General features: G+C 34.7%; 1 protein-coding gene across 2 annotated transcripts in view; it reads left to right on the top strand.

Annotated features, from left to right (window-relative positions):
- Window positions 1–20,781, top strand: part of Asap (ArfGAP domain of ASAP) — a 186,342-nt gene that overhangs the window by 89,778 nt on the left and 75,783 nt on the right. For both annotated transcript variants that reach the window (XM_067286018.1, XM_067286019.1), the window contains exon 18: window positions 17,641–17,821. In XM_067286018.1, coding sequence (XP_067142119.1) covers window positions 17,641–17,821 — 181 coding nt within the window. The remainder of the gene's footprint in view (window positions 1–17,640; window positions 17,822–20,781) is intronic.

Genomic DNA, 20,781 nt, shown 5'->3' with positions numbered 1-20,781 from the left:
TAATGGCACAAAGCAGAAACAAGAAAATAAAATTGTTGACAAATCCCTTACAATTGCCTATTAAAATCCCAAGAACTGCAGTTTGCTAATGACTGATCTACAAAATTACAACTTCACCTATCTATAAACTAAATACAGAAATTTAAATTAGTTCATATAATCTAATTTATAGCTTATAAATATATTTAGTCCAGAGTTTGTGTTCTTATGTTCTCATTATACTACCTATATACTTATACTTACCTTACCTACCTTATATACCACAGTTGGTATAATAAGAACATAATTTATATGATATGATTATAATTAATCTGTTTTTATATATGTATATAAAAACAAAAACAACTTTGCAGGAGTTGTTGGTTTAAATTTTGCTTCATATGTATCTTTTCTTCTAGATGTATTTAAAATTAATTTAAAAATTAAAAAAGGGTTGTAATTATTAGACAATTGCAATCCCAAAAATTTCTCTCTCTCCCCCTCCCCCTCCTCCTCCCCTCTCTCCCCGTCTCCAAAAATTAAATTTATTTATAATTAACAGATAATCCAGAAGAAATTCGACTTGTTTTGGCTAATTGATTATTACTTGGCTCTTATTATGTAAAGATTTAGAGCTATATTTCTATTAGACTGTAGTTATTTAAGAGATCAGTTTTTATTTTAAACAGAAAAGATTTACTTCAATACAGAAAAGATGTTTACTTCAAACAGAAAAGATGCTTATTATAAATTTAATTTCAAAATTATTTGTTTTGAATCTATCAATAATAATCAGTCTCACACCTTCCTTACATCTTCCAGCAATACTTTTGTGACCGCAGGGTTGTCGCCTCTTTGATGCCTTCTCAGGACTGATACCACTGTGTCTTCTGGACATGGAAATTTTGATGGCCGTTATGTTATTTATCATGTGAGCAGTTGTGTTCGCGGGCCTCCGGACCCAGAATGGAGGTGGATGGAAACAACCAGAGGAAGTACACTCCACAACACTTAACAAAAATACCTGTTTATTGATAGATATTATTTACAAATTCTACAACATTTCAGAAGCTTAGCACAATAGCTAAAAAATTTAATATAGATGCTTAGCACAATAGCTAAAAAATTTAATATAGATGCTTAGCACAATTGCTAAAAAGAGAGGAATAAACCTATCACGACCCTGTCTGAGAGCGAGAACTCACAGTAAGTTCACAAGATGATAAATACCTTAAAATACTCGTAAGTCCTATACGTATCAATGCAATGTAGGTGTGAATGTTTGACAACTCAGTTTGGAGAGTAATCCCTTTTTGTCTTCTTCGGCGGTGGTGAGTGACGATGGCTGGAACAGTGGGTCGGAACACACAGACACAGACACACTTTAGGAAAAGGTTTATGACAACTGCCGTGGATTGTCATCACCCATTCCCTTTTATTAGGGGGTCCCTCCTGGGTTTTTCCTATGACTTGGCTAAGATTTTTAGTATTTTGGGACCAATAGTCAAATGTTCACTTGTTGGTTCCGGTTGACACATTCAATGTGTCACCTTCAATAGGGAAGTAAGTCCGTGGGAAACAGTTTAATTGTCTTCAACACTTTTAACACGAAAAACAACGTTAACAAATCGAACAAAAATTTCTTCACCAAATTTTGGCCCTCACACTTTATTAGAAACAAGCATTTTCAGCATAGTTTATGGGCCTGATTCACATTCTATACATTCTAATTGAACAGTTTACTAAATGTTCCAATTTTTAAACTGACTTTAAAAAGAAAATTGAATAATCTAATGCATTGAATTAAATATAAATGAACAAATAAAAATAATTGAATATGCAAATATATATTTACATAAATAATAATCAAAATAAAATATAACTCAAAAACAAAACAGAAACAATAAATAGAAATAATGAACAACAAAAGTGCATTAGGCATTATACAGCAAGACCCCGCTTAACACTGCCTCGCTTAATGCTGATTCAATATAATGTGGTCTGCTCGAAGCCTAAAAAAAAGCACAAAATATATGCCAATTTAAATTAATGCAGCATTTCATTGATTCGTATATAATATGATTATTTATGAATATGGACCAATCAGAAAAAGGTGGCATAAAGGTGTACTTTCTTTAAATCTATGTTTGTTTGGTGCAATTTTGGAAAAAATATAACATCATGGATGCCATAGGCAATATTAGCTTCGCTTGGCAAGAATTAACTGATAAATGCATGAACGAAGTGTGGAAGAAGTTATGGCTGAAGGTATCCAAGAATTCTCAATGGGAAGAGCCTATTTCTGTATCGTTAGCTCAATCTAACAATACAGCAATAGGCTAGTAAATGTAGATGAGCAGGATGTTGAGGAGTTACCACAGGTTTCTGATGAGAGCCTTACCAACGATGACCTTCTAGAACTGGCAGAACAAGGAATTCATGTAGAACTGGAAAATAGTGATTCTGAAAACAAAGAACCCAAAGAATCTCTCTACAAATTTCCTTAGTAAATGTTTGGTAACAATAACCGAAATCATTGATCAAATTGTAGCGAATGATCCAGATTTTGAAAGCAGTGCAAAAGCAAAATGAGGTGTTTTGGATGCGATCTTCTGCTACCAACATTTGCTTAAGAAAAGAAAAAAAGCGACAAATGAAACTCCACAACTTTATTGCAAAGAAACAAGAATTTCAGAAAAGTCGGGACCTTTATCACAAAAAAATGAACCTTACATTTCTGTGTGCATATGTTTATGTGTTATTTAACATATATTATTATACAAATTAATATAAAAATAACTTAAAATTAAAGTAAAATTTGTTTATTTTTAGACATTCTTAGACATCCATATGCAAATAGATGGCAACACAATATCCACTAAAGTCCATTACAAACCATGCTACACTCCATTATTCATCCCTGCCGTTTCGGAGGACCCCTTCTCTTACAAGGTAGCTGCCTTCCATGCCCTTACGAAAAGAGCCTTCACGCACCACTCCAGAATCGAGGACACCATATCTGAATTAGAGCGCATCCAGATCATAACCACAAGACACGGCTATAGCCGTACATTAGTTCATAACCTTGCGTCTGCACATTTGCATCGTACTGACAACACCAACACATGCACTAACGACTCCAATACCACTCAAGCACTTGTAGTAGTTGAATATAATAAACACCTAGACTCCATTTACAGGGAAATTGCCGCATACACCAACAAAAAGATCGCTTACAAGAGACGTAACACTATATATGACCTCATGCGCAATTCCAAGGACATCGTAGATAAAAGAATGGCACCGGGGGTATACTCTGTTCCATTATGGGATAGCAGATTCCAAAGAGAGCTTGTATACATCGGTTCAACGAAACGATCGCTCGACAAGCGTCTACGCGAGCATAAATATGATATCGACCGCAACAGAGGCACCACTACCCTCTCTGCTTATGCCTCGACCCCGGGCATAAGTGCTGATCTGCAAAACGCGGAATTGATTAAAATATCCCACCGATTGGACCATCTGCGATCCCTGGAAACTCTGGAAATATACAAGGCTGGACTGCACACAACCTGCATCAATTCTAAAGATGCGTGTAACATTTCTCAAGCTTGGAAGTTTTGTTACGAAGGGGATGTTCCCCATAGCTCCATTTAATTCGTTTGTATATGGATTGTAATTTTGTTGTGTTTTGCGCCACACGTATTACGCATGCCAACACGTAACACGAATGCGCAACGGTTCTATTCAAAAATTTGAATACGTTCTGGAACAGTTTTGAATCTCAATAGTTAGAACCTGATGAAGACCGAGTTAACGGTCGAAAACGTTTGTTTTCAAATTTTTATTACTGGTTTTTAAAAGGTTGAATGTGAATTATTTGCTCACACCAGTACAGAAGTCAAACCTTGTTTATTTTTGGTCACATGTTCCATTCCCCTATCCCTATTTACTCTATGTTAAAATGACCTTGTTTAATGCTGTTTAGTTTAGCACTTTGTTGTCTAGGAATGCATCCCTCGCATTAAGCAAGGTCTTACTGTATAACAGAAAAACTTTAATCAGATTCTTGTGTGTACTTGTAGGTGTGGCATTGCTGTAAGGGGTTGGAGACAAAATATTGTTAGGCGAGTGACAAGATCTTGTTTTCTTTATTGTTAATGCAACCCCCATTTGATTTTAGCTCGAAGGATCACTAATTTTCTACAGTTCTTAATTTGTAGTTTTCAAATTCCATTTGTATAATTTTTGCTTTTTCCCAATACACTGACATTCCAAGCTCACTGGTGTATTGTGCTAGTGTTGTAACAAAATCTATTTTTAGCAATTTGTCATTTTGGTTATCAATTCCAGTTATCTGCTCTCCATAACTGGAATTGAGTACACTCCTGGGATTCTGCTTTACAAATCCTTGGGAGTATACCCCCCAGACTACTCTTTGCATATAAAAGAATCATAAACACACACATTACATATAAACACAATTATACTATATATTTAAGTTATTAACAAATACTAGAAACAAAATTGATAGTAGCAGAACCCTGGAAGTATACTTGATCAGTTACTGGCAGCAGATTTAATAAAAACTAACATATTCTAGAACAACAAACAGATAATTGACCAAACATCTAAGGAACACAGATATGACATTGCTAAAAATAAATTTTGTTACAGCACTAGTACAATATGCCAGCGAGCCTGGAATATCAGTGTCAACACACTGACATTCCGGGCTTGCTGGCATATTGTGCTAGTGCTATAACAAAATTTATTTATATTGTGGACAAAGCAAAAATTACACAAATGGAGTTTGATAACTCCAAATTTATATTCTTCTGTAACTGCACTTAATTAATCGACACACAAACACCTTTATAATGCAGTCTTTAATTCAAATTATCAAATGTTTTTGGCCATTTTGAAAGGTTTTCATCCGGAAAATAATTGAATGATTCTTATTTTAAACAGACGTTTGTTCTGAAATGTTATAAATTTTTGAATTTTCTTATATGCACAGGCTCGTATATAAATACAATCTGTAAAGATACTTGTATCAATATACACAAAAAATGTATATATATATATATATATACATACACGTATATATATATATGTATATATATAAAATACACAAATAAATAAACAACAAAAACATAAATAAGTAACTATCATAAATATGTACAAATACAAAATTACATAACACAATTGCTAAAATAGAGAAAGGAAACCGAAGTTCCTGTTTCTTTAACTGCTCATCCCTTTATTTTATATTCAAATTATGCTTGCTCTCCAAGCTGCTGATATTTTACTGGATTCTCTAAAATTTATTGCTAACCCTTCGGGGTGTGTCTTATGTATCTGCCAAGCTTCTGCATATTTCAAGTGCCTCTTGTCCTGGATCTTTTGTATTATTTTAGCCCTTTGCCAATCCACAGTTACTTCTGTCAGGTCTGCTATAGCATATGTTGCTAGTGCAGTGGCTGGTTGCTCATTCTGCACATTCCTTTCATGTTCTTTTAGTCTTTCTTTTAAAGATCTTGTGGCTCTGATGTGGTATAGCTCTTTTTGTCTCCTTTCATCATGTATTCTATATACTCCTGGAATCAAGCTCTGGTCTATTTCTTCCTTGTCTGTGCATAGCATTTGGTATACTATGAGATTCCTTTTAAAAATTATCTTTTTTCAGTTGCTGCTCCTATTTCTTTGTAAATATTACTTAGAGGTGCCATGTATTCCATTACTGTTTATTATTTTATTCTTTCCCGTTCATTACCATCTTTATTATCTATTCTTGTTTTGTTAATAATGGCCTTTATCGTATTCTGGTGGATACCGCGCTGCCTAGCTAGTTCTTGGATGTGATCTAATTCTTTCATTCTGTCTTGTGGTTTGCTGCAGTGTGTTTATGCTCTCTTTATAAGTGCTTGGAACGCTGCTATTTTATAGTAGGCCAGGTCATGGGAATTCCATGGTATAAACAGCAGGTTATACATCGCCTTTCTGTAAACTTTTGTGGCAATTTTTCTTCCTTTCTCAACTTATATTGCTATGTCTATAAAATGCATAGTTTTGTCGTTTTCTTGCTCTAGTTCAACTTCTATGCCAAACTTGTTGGAATTAACGTCTCTGATAAATTGTTGAATGTCTGGTTTTTCTTTTTATATAATCAAGACATTGTCAACATAGTGTGCATATACTACAATGTGTGCTGCGTATTTTGGTAAGATTGCTTTCTCTAAAGTTTTTAGGACCATCTTGCATAATGCCCCTGCAATAGGGCTTCCCATAGCCACTCCTCTATGTTGTGTGTATGTAATTCCATTAAAGTTAAAGATTGATGAACATGTGGCAAGATGTGATAGTTCCAGTATTTGTTTTTTTATAATTATTGCATTTCCTATCTTGCTCATTAGGAAGTCTCTCAGGTGGCAAAAACATGGCTGTAGTTTGAGGGGTATAAGGCCTTAAAATCTAGTACTGTCATGTAACTTCCTTTTTTTAATTTCATATTTTTCATTTTCTGCAGCAGTTCAGAAATATGCAGAAGCATGGCATATATATAAGACATACCACGAAGGGTTAGCAATAAATTTTAGAGAATCCAGTAAAATATCAGTAGCTTGGAGAGCGAGCATAATTTGAATATAATAATACAAAATAAAGGGACAAGCAGTTAAAGAAGCAGGAACTTCGGTTTCCTTTCTCTATTTTAGCAATTGTGTTATGTATTTTTTGCATTTGTACATATTTATGGTAGTTACGTATTTAGTTACGTATTTATTTTTTGTTGTTTATTTATTCATGTATTTTATATATATTTTCTTGTGTATATTGGTACAAGTATATTTACAGATTGTATTTATTCATATACGAGCCTGCACATATAAGAAAATTCAAAAATTTATAACGTTTCAGAACAAACATCTGTTTAAAATAAGAATCATTCGATTATTTTCCTGATGAGTCTTTCAAATGGCCAAAAACATTTGATAATTTGAATTAAAGGCTGCATTATAAAGGTGTTTGCGTGTCGATTGACTACAAATTAAGAACTGTAGAAAAGTGGCGATCTTTTGAGCTAAAATCAAATGGGAGTTGCATTAACAATAAAAAAAACGAGATCTTGTCACTCACCTAACAATCTTTTGTCTCCAACCCCTTACAGAAAGGCCACACCTACAATTACACACAAGAATCTGATTAAAGTTTTTTTGTTTTTCTGTTATATAATGCCTAATGCACAACTTTTGTTGTTGTTCATTATTTCTATTTATTGTTTCTGTTGTAAGTTTTTGAGTTATATTTTATTTTGATTATTATTTATATAACTTTATATATTTGCATATTCAATTACTTTTATTTGTTTATTTGTTCATTTTTATTTAATTCAATTCATTAGATCAGTGTTCCACAATCTTTTTCTACTTTTGGCACACCCATGACTCAACACGGCACACCAAAATGTTATTTTCCTCAAAAATGTATGATATGATACTATTGTGAGATAAGCAGAGGGTCAGGGGGAAAACCTCGCTGACCACTTACGCTGCACGGGTTGGTAAAACCCGACCTCGTCGTTGGATGGCTAGGAGAGCAAAAAGTGAGTGGGGAGGTACGTCAGTAAGTCGACAGGCGTCCTTACTTTGACAGGAGACAGGTTTGACAAATAACAATAAAGGTTTATTAACTAACAAAAGCGAACATACACTAAAGATACACATACAATAAAGATATACAGATAATTACTGCTAAAATGCAGGTAAAATATCCCTATCGCTAATCGCAATTTAACCAATAAATTAGTCTCGTGCCTAACCTCGAGTGGGAGAGAGTTTACAAAGTCGATATACCTTGATAGGTGGTCCGATGACAGTATGCGACGACCTCCTGGACTATGGAAGCTGGAATCAGTCTTATGTCCGGGACTGGAGACACTGAATTCAGACCTTCCTGGACGATCGCCCCCTTTCCAGAGTTGATCGGTGTTTTTATACAATCGTTGTTGGCATTGAACCAGTCTATTATGCAACGCTCGATGACTACTTTGCTGACTTGCGATGACTGGGACTTCTGTTTTCTCTTTCTGATCTGATCGCGATGCCTTGGATTTATGTTTTCTCTTTCTGATCGGATGTGATCTTTCTGCGGGCTCATATCATTAATAGAATTACCTAATGCCACTAACCTATTATTATTATGTTGGGTTAAGTGAGATATACTCGGTTAACACCGGTGGCTGTATACTATGCCGGACCAAAGTCAAGGCATAGTGACCAAAACAGAAATTAAAGAAGTGTATCAGTGTGTGAGTCTGTATTCAGGAATTTTCTCACAATATGACATGTATTCAATATAGTGGCCTTCTGTAGTCTGATATATGTGTTTCTATTCAATTGTAACATGCCCAGACTTTTGTGTAGTGTGTGTGTGGTATGACACCTGTAGAGGAGAGAACAACAGGTACAATAAGCACCCCATCCTCCACAGATGCCTTATTTCCTGGGCGAGTTCTGTGTACTTGCTAATTTTTTCAGTGCATGCGTTTTGTATATTGTGAGTGTTTGGAATGGATATGTCTATAATGTATGTGATTTTATTGTGTTTGTCAATGAGTGTGATGTCTGGTCTGTTGTGGTAAATTGTTTTATCTGTGATTATGGCTCTGTCGTAGTACATTTTGTGCGTGTTGTTTTCCAATATTGTCTGTGGAATGTATTTGTAATATGGTTCGTGGATGTCTAATAATTTGTGTTTCCTTGCAAGCTCTTGGTGTATTATATTTGCTACTTGATTATGTCTGTGTAAATAATCTGTTTGTGCCAAGAGCTTGCAACCAGAGGTGATGTGTTGTATAGTTTCTGGCATGATATAACATTTTCTGCATGTGTCATTTGTGAGTGTTGCATCTTTGAGTATGTGTTTTCTGTAGTTTTTAGTATTTATGATCTGATCCTGTATGGCAATCATGAATCCTTCCATCTCCCCAAAGAGGCATCCTTGAGCTAACCAGCTGTTTGACGCAGTTTTGTCAACAAAATTGTGGGCCAGATCATAAGGATGCCTGCCATGGAGTGCCTTTCGAGCCCACGATTGCTTAATGGTGTCTATGCTTTTTATGTGTTGCGTTGTGTCCATATGATGTGAGTGTAAGTTTAATGGTGTGTTATTCGAGTCTGCTAGAGTTACTGCTTTATGTAATTGTGATGTTTCTTGTTTTTTGTAGAAAAACTCTCGCAGTAACTGTATTTGTTTGTAGTGAAGGTTAACTATGTCAATCAGGCCACGTCCGCCATCTTTATGTGGAAGGGTTAATCTTTCTGTGGCGGATTTAGGATGATGATGTTTATGCTTAGTAAGTGTTGTTCTTGTTTTCCTTTGGAGTTGCTCAAGATCAGTGTGAGTCCAATGTATAACTCCAAAAGAATATGTGAATACTGGGATGACATATGTGTTTATTGCTTTAACTGTGTGTTTTGCATTTAATTGTGTTCTGAGAATAGCATTTAACCTACTTTGGTATTCTTTAATTAATCTTTGCTTTATTTGTGTATGTTCTGTTAGTTTGGCCTGTTGGAATCCTAAATACTTGTAGAACTCACCCTCTTCCATGGATTCAATAATGTCTCCATTTCCAAGTGCAAAATCTTCTTTTTTGAGGATTCCTTTTTCTATGTGAACTGTTTTGCATTTATCTAGGCCAAATTCCATTTGTATGTCCTTGGTGTATGAATGTGTGATTTGTAGGAGTTGATGAAGTTGTTTTTGTGTGGATGCATAAAGTTTTATGTCATCCATGTACATGAGATGTGACAGTGTAAACTGTGTTGTTTTTTTGTGTCTGATATTGTAACCATATTGCGTGTTGTTTAACATGTTGGATAATGGGTTCAGGGCTAAGCAGAACCAGAGAGGACTCAAGGAATCTCCTTGAAAAATTCCTCGCCTAATAAAGATTTGGTTTGTTTGTATGGAAGTGTTACTAACCCTGAGATGTAGTGTTGTTCTCCAGTGCTGCATAGCGTTTTGAAAGAATGTAATGAGTGATGGATGTATTTTGTACATGTGTAGAATATGTAGCAGCCAACTGTGTGGAACACTGTCGAATGCTTTTCTGTAGTCTATATATGCCATGTGTATGTTTCTGTGTTGTCTGTGTGCTTGCCGTAGAATGACTGAATCTATGAGTAACTGTTCTTTGCATCCCTTGTGATTTCTACGGCAACCTTTTTGTTGTTCTGTTAGAATGTCGTGTTCTTCAACATGTTTGTATATATTGTTTGCAATACATGATGTCAATAATTTGTAGAGTGTTGGAAGACATGTAATTGGTCTGTATTGTGTGGGGTCTGTGGTATTGTTGTTTTTAGGTTTCATGTAGGTGATGCCCTGGGTAAGAAAATTTGGCATGTCTTGTGGATTGATGATGATGTGTGTTAGATGTTTAGCTAGTTCCTGGTGCAGTGATGTAAACTTTTTGTACCAGAAATTGTGAATGTTGTCTACACCAGGTGTCTTCCAGTTGTGTGTTCTGTTAACAGTGTATTGGAAATCATGTATGTTTATTTCAACACAGGGCATAGTTGGTATGTTGTGCAAGTTTCTGTTCTCCTCCTCGATCCAGCCTGCATCAGCATTATGCGTGACAGCACTGGGCCAAAGAGAAGACCAATATGTTGTGAGTTGTTCTTCTGTTGGTGTGCCACTGTGCTGTGTATCAGTGTTTGCTTTGTTATTAATTTGTCTGTAAAAGAGTTTTTCATTGTTTGTAAATAATTTATTTTGTTGTTTTCGTAGTGTACATGTTTTGTATCGTTTGAGTCTACGTGCTTTGGCAGCAAGTTTCTGTTTTAGTGTATCAATGTATTCCGTAATGCGTGTGTTGTGATGTTCGTGTTTTGTGTGTGTTTTTATTTTCTTGAAAATGTTTTTGAGCTGTTTCCTTAATTTGGGTGTTATGTTGCTTTTAGCGTATTGTGTCAGCCTGCCTAATTGCTGTCTAATGTCATTTATTTGTGTTTCTATTCTTCTCTGCCAGGCAGGCTTGTGATAGAATTGTGTTTTCTGTGTATTTGTCTCTGATTGTATTTTCAGTCCATGATGTGTCACTACTGTGGCTGCCCCAGCATAAACTAATGTATGAATGTCTGCGAGTGTAGAAATTGAATGAATGTAGTGTGGTAGTAAGTGAGTGTTTACATAATTTAGTGTTTTTCCTACTTCCTTTGACGTGTTGACTTTTGGTATTCGTGGTCGTTGTGTGGGATCTGTACCTGTATATTTAGTGAGTGTTTCCTGAAATATAAGTGAGAGCGTATTAACTAAATCCAAGTCTATGTTATCAGTGATGGATGAGGAAGTGTCTGTAGTATCATTAGTGGTAATTGTTGTATGTGTGTTATTATCAATGCTTGTTGCTGGATTATCCTGACAGGTTACATGATCTTCATTAATGTTAGATGTTTCTGTCTGTTGATGTATTTGATCAGCAACCTGTTGTTTGATAAGTTCAAGTGTTGTTTATGAGATAAGGTTGTTGTGTATAATTGTTCTTTTTTGATCAACAACCCTTTGTTCGGTAACAGTGAGGTGAGGATATTGTTGTGTGAATCTATGGTGTAGTTGTTGTCTGTATGCTGTCATGTTTGTTTCGAGTTTTGTGATGGTGTAATAATTATGGATGATAAACTCGTTCATTTCTACTGTCCATTTCATCCGTTGGCGTGGTTTTCCAGCCTTTGTGGTCTGTGGATGCATTGCCATAGAAACACCAAGGCTGGGTTTGTTCCTCACATCTGTTGAGGGCATTGCAGTAGCCATGCTTGGGCCGGTGCTGCTTTCGCCACCGGTAACCAAGGGAGACTGTGGCCTATTTTTCGAACGTGAGCCTCTGCCTAACCCACTAACGCGGACCTTGTTAACCCGGGCGACGTCTGAGCCGGTATCACACTTTGATCTAGTTATTACCATGATGAATATCTCCACAGAATGTGGGCGTGGTCACTCTTAGCTTCATTTCTCCCCATAGACCTTACTGGCATGGGTGTCCCTACCAGGAGCTTATGCTCCAGCCTGCATTGCCCTATGGATCAGTAAAATTACTGGGCTCTCCCACCACGACCAGGTGGTGACCACGGGAGAGTTATTATTATTATTATTATTATTATTATTATTATTATTATTATTATTATGTTGGGTTAAGTTAGATATACTCGGTTAACACCGGTGGCTGTGTACTATGCCGGACCAAAGTCAAGGCATAGTAACCAAAACAGAAATTAAAGAAGTGTATCAGTGTGTGTGTCTGTATTCAGGAATTTTCTCACAATATGACATGTATTCAATATAGTGGCCTTCTGTAGAGTGATGTATGTGTTTCTATTCAATTCTAATGTGCCCAGGCTTTTGTGTAGTGTGTGTGGTATGACACCTGTAGAGGAGAGAACAACAGGTACAATAAGCACCCTATCCATCCTCCACAGATGCCTTATTTCCTGGGCGAGTTCTGTGTACTTGCTAATTTTTTCAGTGCATGCGTTTTGTATATTGTGAGTGTTTGGAATGGATATGTCTATAATGTATGTGATTTTATTGTGTTTGTCAATGAGTGTGATGTCTGGTCTGTTGTGGTAAATTGTTTTATCTGTGATTATGGCTCTGTCGTAGTACATTTTGTGCGTGTTGTTTTCCAATACTGTCTGTGGAATGTATTTGTAGTATGGTTCGTGGATGTCTGCTAATTTGTGTTTCTTTGCAAGCTCTTGGTGTATTATATTTGCTACTTGATTATGTCTGTGTAAATAATCTGTCTGTGCCAAGAGCTTGCAACCAGAGGTGATGTGTTGTATAGTTTCTGGCATGATGTGACATTTTCTGCATGTGTCATTTGTGAGTGTTGCATCTTTGAGTATGTGTTTTCTGTAGTTTTTAGTATTTATGACCTGATCCTGTATGGCAATCATGAATCCTTCCGTCTCCCCAAAGAGGCATCCCCGAGCTAACCAGCTGTTTGACGCAGTTTTGTCAACAAAATCCTGGGCCAGATCGTAAGGATGCCTGCCATGGAGTGCCTTTCGAGCCCACGATTGCTTAATGGTGTCTATGCTTTTTATATGTTGTGTTGTGTCCATATTATGTGAGTGTAAGTTTAATGGTGTGTTATTCGAGTCTGCTAGAGTTACTGCTTTATGTAATTGTGATGTTTCTTGTTTTTTGTAGAAAAACTCTCGCAGTGACTGTATTTGTTTGTAGTGAAGGTTAACTATGTCAATCAGGCCACGTCCGCCATCTTTACGTGGAAGGGTTAATCTTTCTGTGGCGGATTTAGGATGATGTTGTTTATGCTTAGTAAGTGTTGTTCTTGTTTTCCTTTGGAGTTGCTCAAGATCAGTGTGAGTCCAATGTATAACTCCAAAAGAATATGTGAGTACTGGGATGACATATGTGTTTATTGCTTTAACTGTGTGTTTTGCATTTAATTGTGTTCTGAGAATAGCATTTAACCTACTTTGGTATTCTTTAATTAATCTTTGCTTTATTTGTGTATGTTCTGTTAGTTTGGCCTGTTGGAATCCTAAATACTTGTAGAACTCGCCCTCTTCCATGGATTCAATAATGTCTCCATTTCCAAGTGCAAAATCTTCTTTCTTCAGGATTCCTTTTTCTATGTGAAGTGTTTTGCATTTATCTAGGCCAAATTCCATTTGTATGTCCTTGGTGTATGAATGTGTGATTTGTAGGAGTTGATGAAGTTGTTTTTGTGTGGATGCATAAAGTTTTATGTCATCCATGTACATGAGATGTGACAGTGTATACTGTGTTGTTTTTTCGTGTCTGATATTGTAACCATATTGCGTGTTGTTTAACATGTTGGATAATGGATTCAGGGCTAAGCAGAACCAGAGAGGACTCAAGGAATCTCCTTGAAAAATTCCTCGCCTAATAAAAATTTGGTTTGTTTGTATGGAAGTGTTACTGAACCCTGAGATGTAGTGTTGTTCTCCAGTGCTGCATAGTGTTTTGAAAGAATGCAATGAGTGATGGATGTATTTTGTACATGTGTAGAATATGTAGCAGCCAACTGTGTGGAACACTGTCGAATGCTTTTCTGTAGTCTATATATGCCATGTGTATGTTTCTGTGTTGTCTGTGTGCTTGCCGTAGAATGACTGAATCTATGAGTAACTGTTCTTTGCATCCCCTGTGGTTTCTACGGCAACCTTTTTGTTGTTCTGTTAGAATGTCGTGTTCTTCAACATGTTTGTATATTTTGTTTGCGATACAGGATGTCAATAATTTGTAGAGTGTTGGAAGACATGTAATTGGTCTGTATTGTGTGGGGTCTGTGGTATTGTTGTTTTTAGGTTTCATGTAGGTGATGCCCTGAGTAAGAAAATTTGGCATGTCTTGTGGATTGATGATGATGTGTGTTAGGTGTTTAGCTAGTTCCTGGTGCAGTGATGTAAACTTTTTGTACCAGAAATTGTGAATGTTGTCTACACCAGGTGTCTTCCAGTTGTGTGTTCTGTTAACAGTGTATTGGAAATCATGTATGTTTATTTCAGCACAGGGCATAGTTGGTATGTTGTGCAAGTTTTTGTTCTCCTCCTCAATCCAGCCTGCTTCAGCATTGTGCGTGACAGCACTGGACCAAAGAGAAGACCAATATGTTGTGAGTTCTTCTTCTGTTGGTGTGCCACTGTGCTGTGTATCAGTGTTTGCTTTGTTATTAATTTGTCTGTAAAAGAGTTTTTCATTGTTTGTAAATAATTTATTTTGTTGTTTTCGTAGTGTACATGTTTTGTATCGTTTGAGTCTACGTGCTTTGGCAGCAAGTTTTTGTTTTAGTGTATCAATGTATTCTGTAATGTGTGTGTTGTGATGTTCATGTTTTGTGTGCGTTTTTATTTTCTTGAAAATGTTTTTGAGCTGTTTCCTTAATTTGGGTGTTATGTTGTTTTTAGTGTATTGTGTCAGCCTGCCTAATTGCTGTCTAATGTCATTTATTTGTATTTCTATTCTTCTCTGCCAGGCAGGCTTGTGATAGAATTGTGTTTTCTGTGTGTTTGTCTGTGATTGTACTTTCAGTCCATGGTGTGTCACTACTGTGACTGCTCCAGCATAAACTAATGTATGAATGTCTGCGAGTGTAGAAATTGAATGAATGTAGTGTGGTAGTAAGTGAGTGTTTACATAATTTAGTGTTTTTCCTACTTCCTTCGACGTGTTGATTTTTGGTATTCGTGGTCGTTGTGTGGGATCTGTGCCTGTATATTTAGTGAGTGTTTCCTGAAATATAAGTGAGAGCGTATTAACTAAATCCATGTCTATGTTATCAGTGATGGATGAGGAAGTGTCTGTAGTATCATTAGTGGTAATTGTTGTATGTGTGTTATTATCAATGCTTGTTGCTGGATTATCCTGACAGGTTACATGATCTTCATTAATGTTAGATGTTTCTGTCTGTTGATGTATTTGATCAGCAACCTGTTGTTTGATAAGTTCAAGTGTTGTTTGTGGAATAAGGTTGTTGTGTATAATTGTTCTTTTTTGATCAACAACCCTTTGTTCGGTGACAGTGAGATGAGGATACTGTTGTGTGAATCTATGGTGTAGTTGTTGTCTGTATGCTGTCATGTTTGTTTCGAGTTTTGTGATGGTGTAATAAGTACGGATGATAAACTCGTTCATTTCTACTGTCCATTTCATCCGTTGGCGTGGTTTTCCAGCCTTTGTGGTCTGTGGATGCATTGCCACAGAAACACCAAGGCTGGGTTGGTTCCTCACATCTGTTGAGGGCATTGCAGTAGCCATGCTTGGGCCGGTGCTGCTTTCGCCACCGGTAACCAAGGGAGACTGTGACCTATTTTTCGAACGTGAGCCTCTGCCTAACCCACGAACGCGGACCTTGTTAACCCGGGCGACGTCCGAGCCGGTATCACACTTTGATCTAGTTATTACCATGATGAATATCTCCACAGAATGTGGGCGTGGTCACTCTTAGCTTCATTTCTCCCCATAGACCTTACTGGCATGGGTGTCCCTACCAGGAGCTTATGCTCCAGCCTGCATTGCCCTATGGATCAGTAAAATTACTGGGCTCTCCCACCACGACCAGGTGGTGACCACGGGAGAGTTATTATATTATTATTATTATTATTATTATTATTATTACTATTACGAAACAGACATCAACACCTGTGAACAAATTTATTTTTATATGATTTCTTAGAATATATAAAAATGCATGTCTTGTAATAAAGAATAAACAAACCTCATCTTATTTCATCAGTGCTGTGGCAGAGAATGAAATACAAGCATAAGAAACACAGCAACTGTGATAAAAAATATATAAATAAAACTTGAAATTGACAGAATATGTAAAAGTTCACGTCACATCTTTCATTGTGTGACGGCACACCGGTTGTGGAACACTGCATTAGATTATTCAATTTTTTTTAAAAGTCAGTTTAAAAATTGGAACATGTAGTAAACTGTTCAATTAGAATGTGTAGAACCCGAAGCGGGCCTATGAACTATGCCAAAAACATTTGTTTCTAATAAAGTATTGCTGGAAGATGTAGGGAAGTTGTGAGATTGATTATTGTTGTTAGGATAAGTTCCAGCTTTGAATGTTACATTGCTTAAAGTATCAGTATGTTAGTTGCAAATATTCTTTAATTTATAAGATTAAATACTCCAAAAATAAAGAAAATACAGTAAAAAGTGCTTTAATGGAGAAGATAATAAAAAAGGGGGTTCTGTTAATTCTGTTAGAAAATAACTTTGTTTTGTTTTGAATATATGGTTTCTGATGATTAGTAATTAATACTCAAAAGTGCTTGACTTAAGGCCATGCACACACAGAGGGGATTTTGAGATTTAACTACCTATCTGGGAAAAATTAAATAAAAGAAAAAACTTACATTTATTTTATATTTGTTCATTTTTTGCATAGTCTACTAGGGTAGATGAACCAGTTCTAGCCAGAAAACAAATTTAACTGAAAAATATAATCACAAATGAAACAAACTTTTATTGTTAACTGTTCACACAGTTAACAATAAAAGTTTGTTTCATTGGACAGATTTGAATATGTGGTGATTATATTTTTAAGTTAAATTTGTTTTCTGGCCAGAACTGGTACACTGGCCAAAACTGGTACATCTACCCTATATTGTGTTACTCTATATATGGGTATCTATATTTTACACATTAATAAATTATGTTATGGAAAAAGTGTCTAAAAAATATTCTTCTTAAAAATTCTGAGCAAGGGTCTAGGTTCATGCACAGAATTTTTAGAAGTGTTCTATTACTTCCTCCTCCATTAAAACTGTATATTTTATTACATTATGTACTATATTTTTATTTTCTAACTTACATGAAAAAGATTGTTTAATAAATTTCTATAAATTCACTGTTTAAAATATATTTTATATATGAGGGTACTTTATATCAAAATTTATGAATGAGTTTTAGCTTTAATTTGAAAATATCAAATTTAACAATATTAATAACAAACAAACAATTTACTGCTATCTTCTAATAATAATATATTTAAACTGGTAAATTTATTATTAAACTAAGCAGTTAAAGCATTGTTTTATTGCAAATTTTTCAGGAAATTTGAAAATTATTTTTATAAATAATTTGCAGGGAGGATCGTTATGAATTTATAAGGTCGAAATATGTAGAACATAAATTTGCCTTAAGGACTTGTTCAGATGAATCTGATCTTAAAAGTGATTTAGAACATGCAATAATTTCAAGACATTTACACCAGTTATTACAAGCATTTGCAGAAGGAGTAGACTTGACATCAGTTTTGCCAGGAAGTGTGAGTATTTGCTGCTTTATATATATATGATATAAAATTGAACTTCTCACTAAAGTTACAGACTATAAAGTAGATGTCTTACTAACTTCACTAAAATTTGATAATATGAAATAGTTATGATGTCATCGTGAAAATAATTTATATTGGTGTAGAAGATATTCCAGAAACATTTGTCATTATAGTCGTTTTTTGGTCCAAAAACCAATACTTGTTTTTGTTTAAAACAAGAGGTCTCAAACTCAAATGCAGCAAAGGACCAGTCAAATAGATTTAAAGGGTCAAGTTTATTAATTTTCAAAACAAAATATTAAAACAAAATCAAGATTGGCTACAGGTTAGATAAATTTTTCTTATAATTTTACACATTGTGACATAACACTAATAACCTGTCTTGTCTTATAAAAAAAAAAAAAGTAAATAATATAAAATAATAATTTTGAAATGTCATTTTAAATGGTTTCTGAATAATTTAAATTATTATAAAATAATTTTGAATATCTGTGCACAAATTTTCTGAGTGTTAGACACTAACTATAAATACCCTTGTGATCAAAAAGTATCAAGAATGGTTTAATAAAATGCAAGATTTGCATTTATCAAAACTTATTTCATCCTTTTCAAAGTAATTCCATTCCACTGCAATGCACCAATCCCAACCTTTTTTCTAATTCTCAAAATTTGCTTTGAAGTTGTTTTTGGGAAACCCCTTCAGGACTTGAGTGAATTTTGTTTTATGACATCAATTAACTCAAAACTATAACTTTGAAATGGAAATTTTAGATGAGGAAACAGGAAAAAATCACTTGGTGTACTATTAGGTAAATATGGGGTTTGTGGAACTGTATTCATTGAATTTTTTGCCAAAAATTATGAACAACAAGAGCATTGTGAGCAGATGCATTATCATGGTGCAAAATTCAGTTTTCTCGTCACAAATTGGGTCATTTTCTGCAAATTGCTTCAAGTAAACAACATCAAACACTCAAATAATAATCTTTGTTGACAGTTTGGCCATTCAGAAGGAATTTGTGATGCACAACACCACAGCAATCGAAGAAAACAGTCAATATGACCTTGATTTTTGACTGACATTGATGTGGTCTTTTTGGTTTCGCTACATGGTTCAAGTGCCATTCACTTGATTGTTGAGCTGTTTTGGTGTCAAAAGTGTAGATCCATGTTTCATCACCCATAATGATGCATTTTAAGAAAAATTCACCTCAAGAAAGCATTTCTTCAGTTACTGAAACAGGCTGTTTTTGGAAAAATTCAATGTTTTCAGGACGACTCGAGAAGTGATGCACCACAAGCCCAAATGGTTTTTTAAAATTGCTTGACAATATCCAAATGGTACTGGAACGTGTTTAGTAATATTTCTAAATGTTAAATGATGATGATTGAACACCAAATCTCTGACTTGTAAGATGAATCACACTCTTGTAGACCATCAACTGATGTCTTGTTGTTCATTAGTTGAAGTGGATGGTTTATCAGAGCATGATTCATCTTTGAAGCATTTTCTGCATCTTGTACAACTTGAAAACTTGTTTTTGATACACTATCAACACTAACAGCTTTTTGCAACATTTCCAACATTTTTGTAGCAATACTTCCATTGTGAAAATTTAATGCATGTTTTTTGCTCAATTTTGCTTGACAGTTTGAAAAATTGTTGGCACAAAAACTTTTTACATGCAAAACAAGCATTTATTTGCAAACTAAAACCAACAATGACACATGGATTGCTGCTAGATGTCAATGAAAGTCATATCAAGCAATGACTATGCCCTCTTGCATGCACATTGTTTAAATGAACCATTCCTGACACTCTGATCACAGTAGTATGTGAGTAGTTAGCAAGTCAAATAACAGCTATTAGAATAATAAATTTTTATGATTAACATGCTACAAGTTAAGAAGAGAAATATATTTAAGCAAGATATGATAGAAATGTATGAAATATCATTAATGAATGAACAAGGAATGGAGGAATTATAATACAAAAAAACATGATCTTTTTTGGTGTTCAATGTTATTTTTTTTATAAAAACAGTTGAAACAAGTTTTTCTTTTCTTTTTTTGTGTAAGAAAGGCTTCTTTCAGTTACTGCAGATTCTAATAGAAAATTAAAACAATTTTAGAATAGAATAAGAAATTGTCAAAATAGTTGAATATATGTTTGACTATTCTTCAATATTTGTTTAAAAGTATAAAAATTTTAGACAAAAATGTAAATATAAATACAAATGTACTTATTTAAAAACATCTATATTTCTGTCATAACTTGACCATGCTTTATCTATTGAAAAATTTAAGCAGTATACTAAAGAAGACTGAGAAGTGTCAGCAAACTTTAATAAGATTAAGATTATAAAACTTATCCATCTTTTTAGAATATTCTTTTCTTCTTTCATCTAAATTTGTGGGATATGAATTCAACAAAATTCATTGTTCATATATGACTTCTCTAAATAATGTTAAGGCTCACACACAAATACCAAGGTACCTTATACTGCAAATTTAATTTATTTCAGGAGGCTGAAGGCCAAAGCAATTTATGTTATTACAAATAATGGAAAGTGAATTAATCTATTCCCAGACCCTGAATAATACTTATTTCAATAAACTTAAATCAGCAAATACAGAATTTAAGGTTAAAAAATTAACACAATTAAATGCTCTAATTATAAATTAAACCATGAAAACCATAACTAAAATATACACTGTATAATAAAATGAAAATTGCATTTACTAGTCGCACAATGTTGAATTTGACATCTTAAACACGGCTGCCAGATCTGTCACATGTATGTCACTTTCATACTTAGCAATAAGTTCCTTTCTCATGTTAATGAATGAAATTACTTTTTACGCTTTATGACTTCTACACACTTTTCAGATGCCATGATTAATAAGTAAAGATTATATTGTGTTGAACTGAAAGTTTTTACATAATTTTA

Source organism: Centruroides vittatus, unplaced genomic scaffold (assembly GCF_030686945.1).
Source record: "Centruroides vittatus isolate TY-2023 unplaced genomic scaffold, ASM3068694v2 scaffold_324, whole genome shotgun sequence".
In the NCBI taxonomy this organism is placed as follows: Eukaryota; Metazoa; Arthropoda; class Arachnida; order Scorpiones; family Buthidae; genus Centruroides; species Centruroides vittatus.
This window is presented reverse-complemented; position numbering and strand designations above follow the sequence as displayed.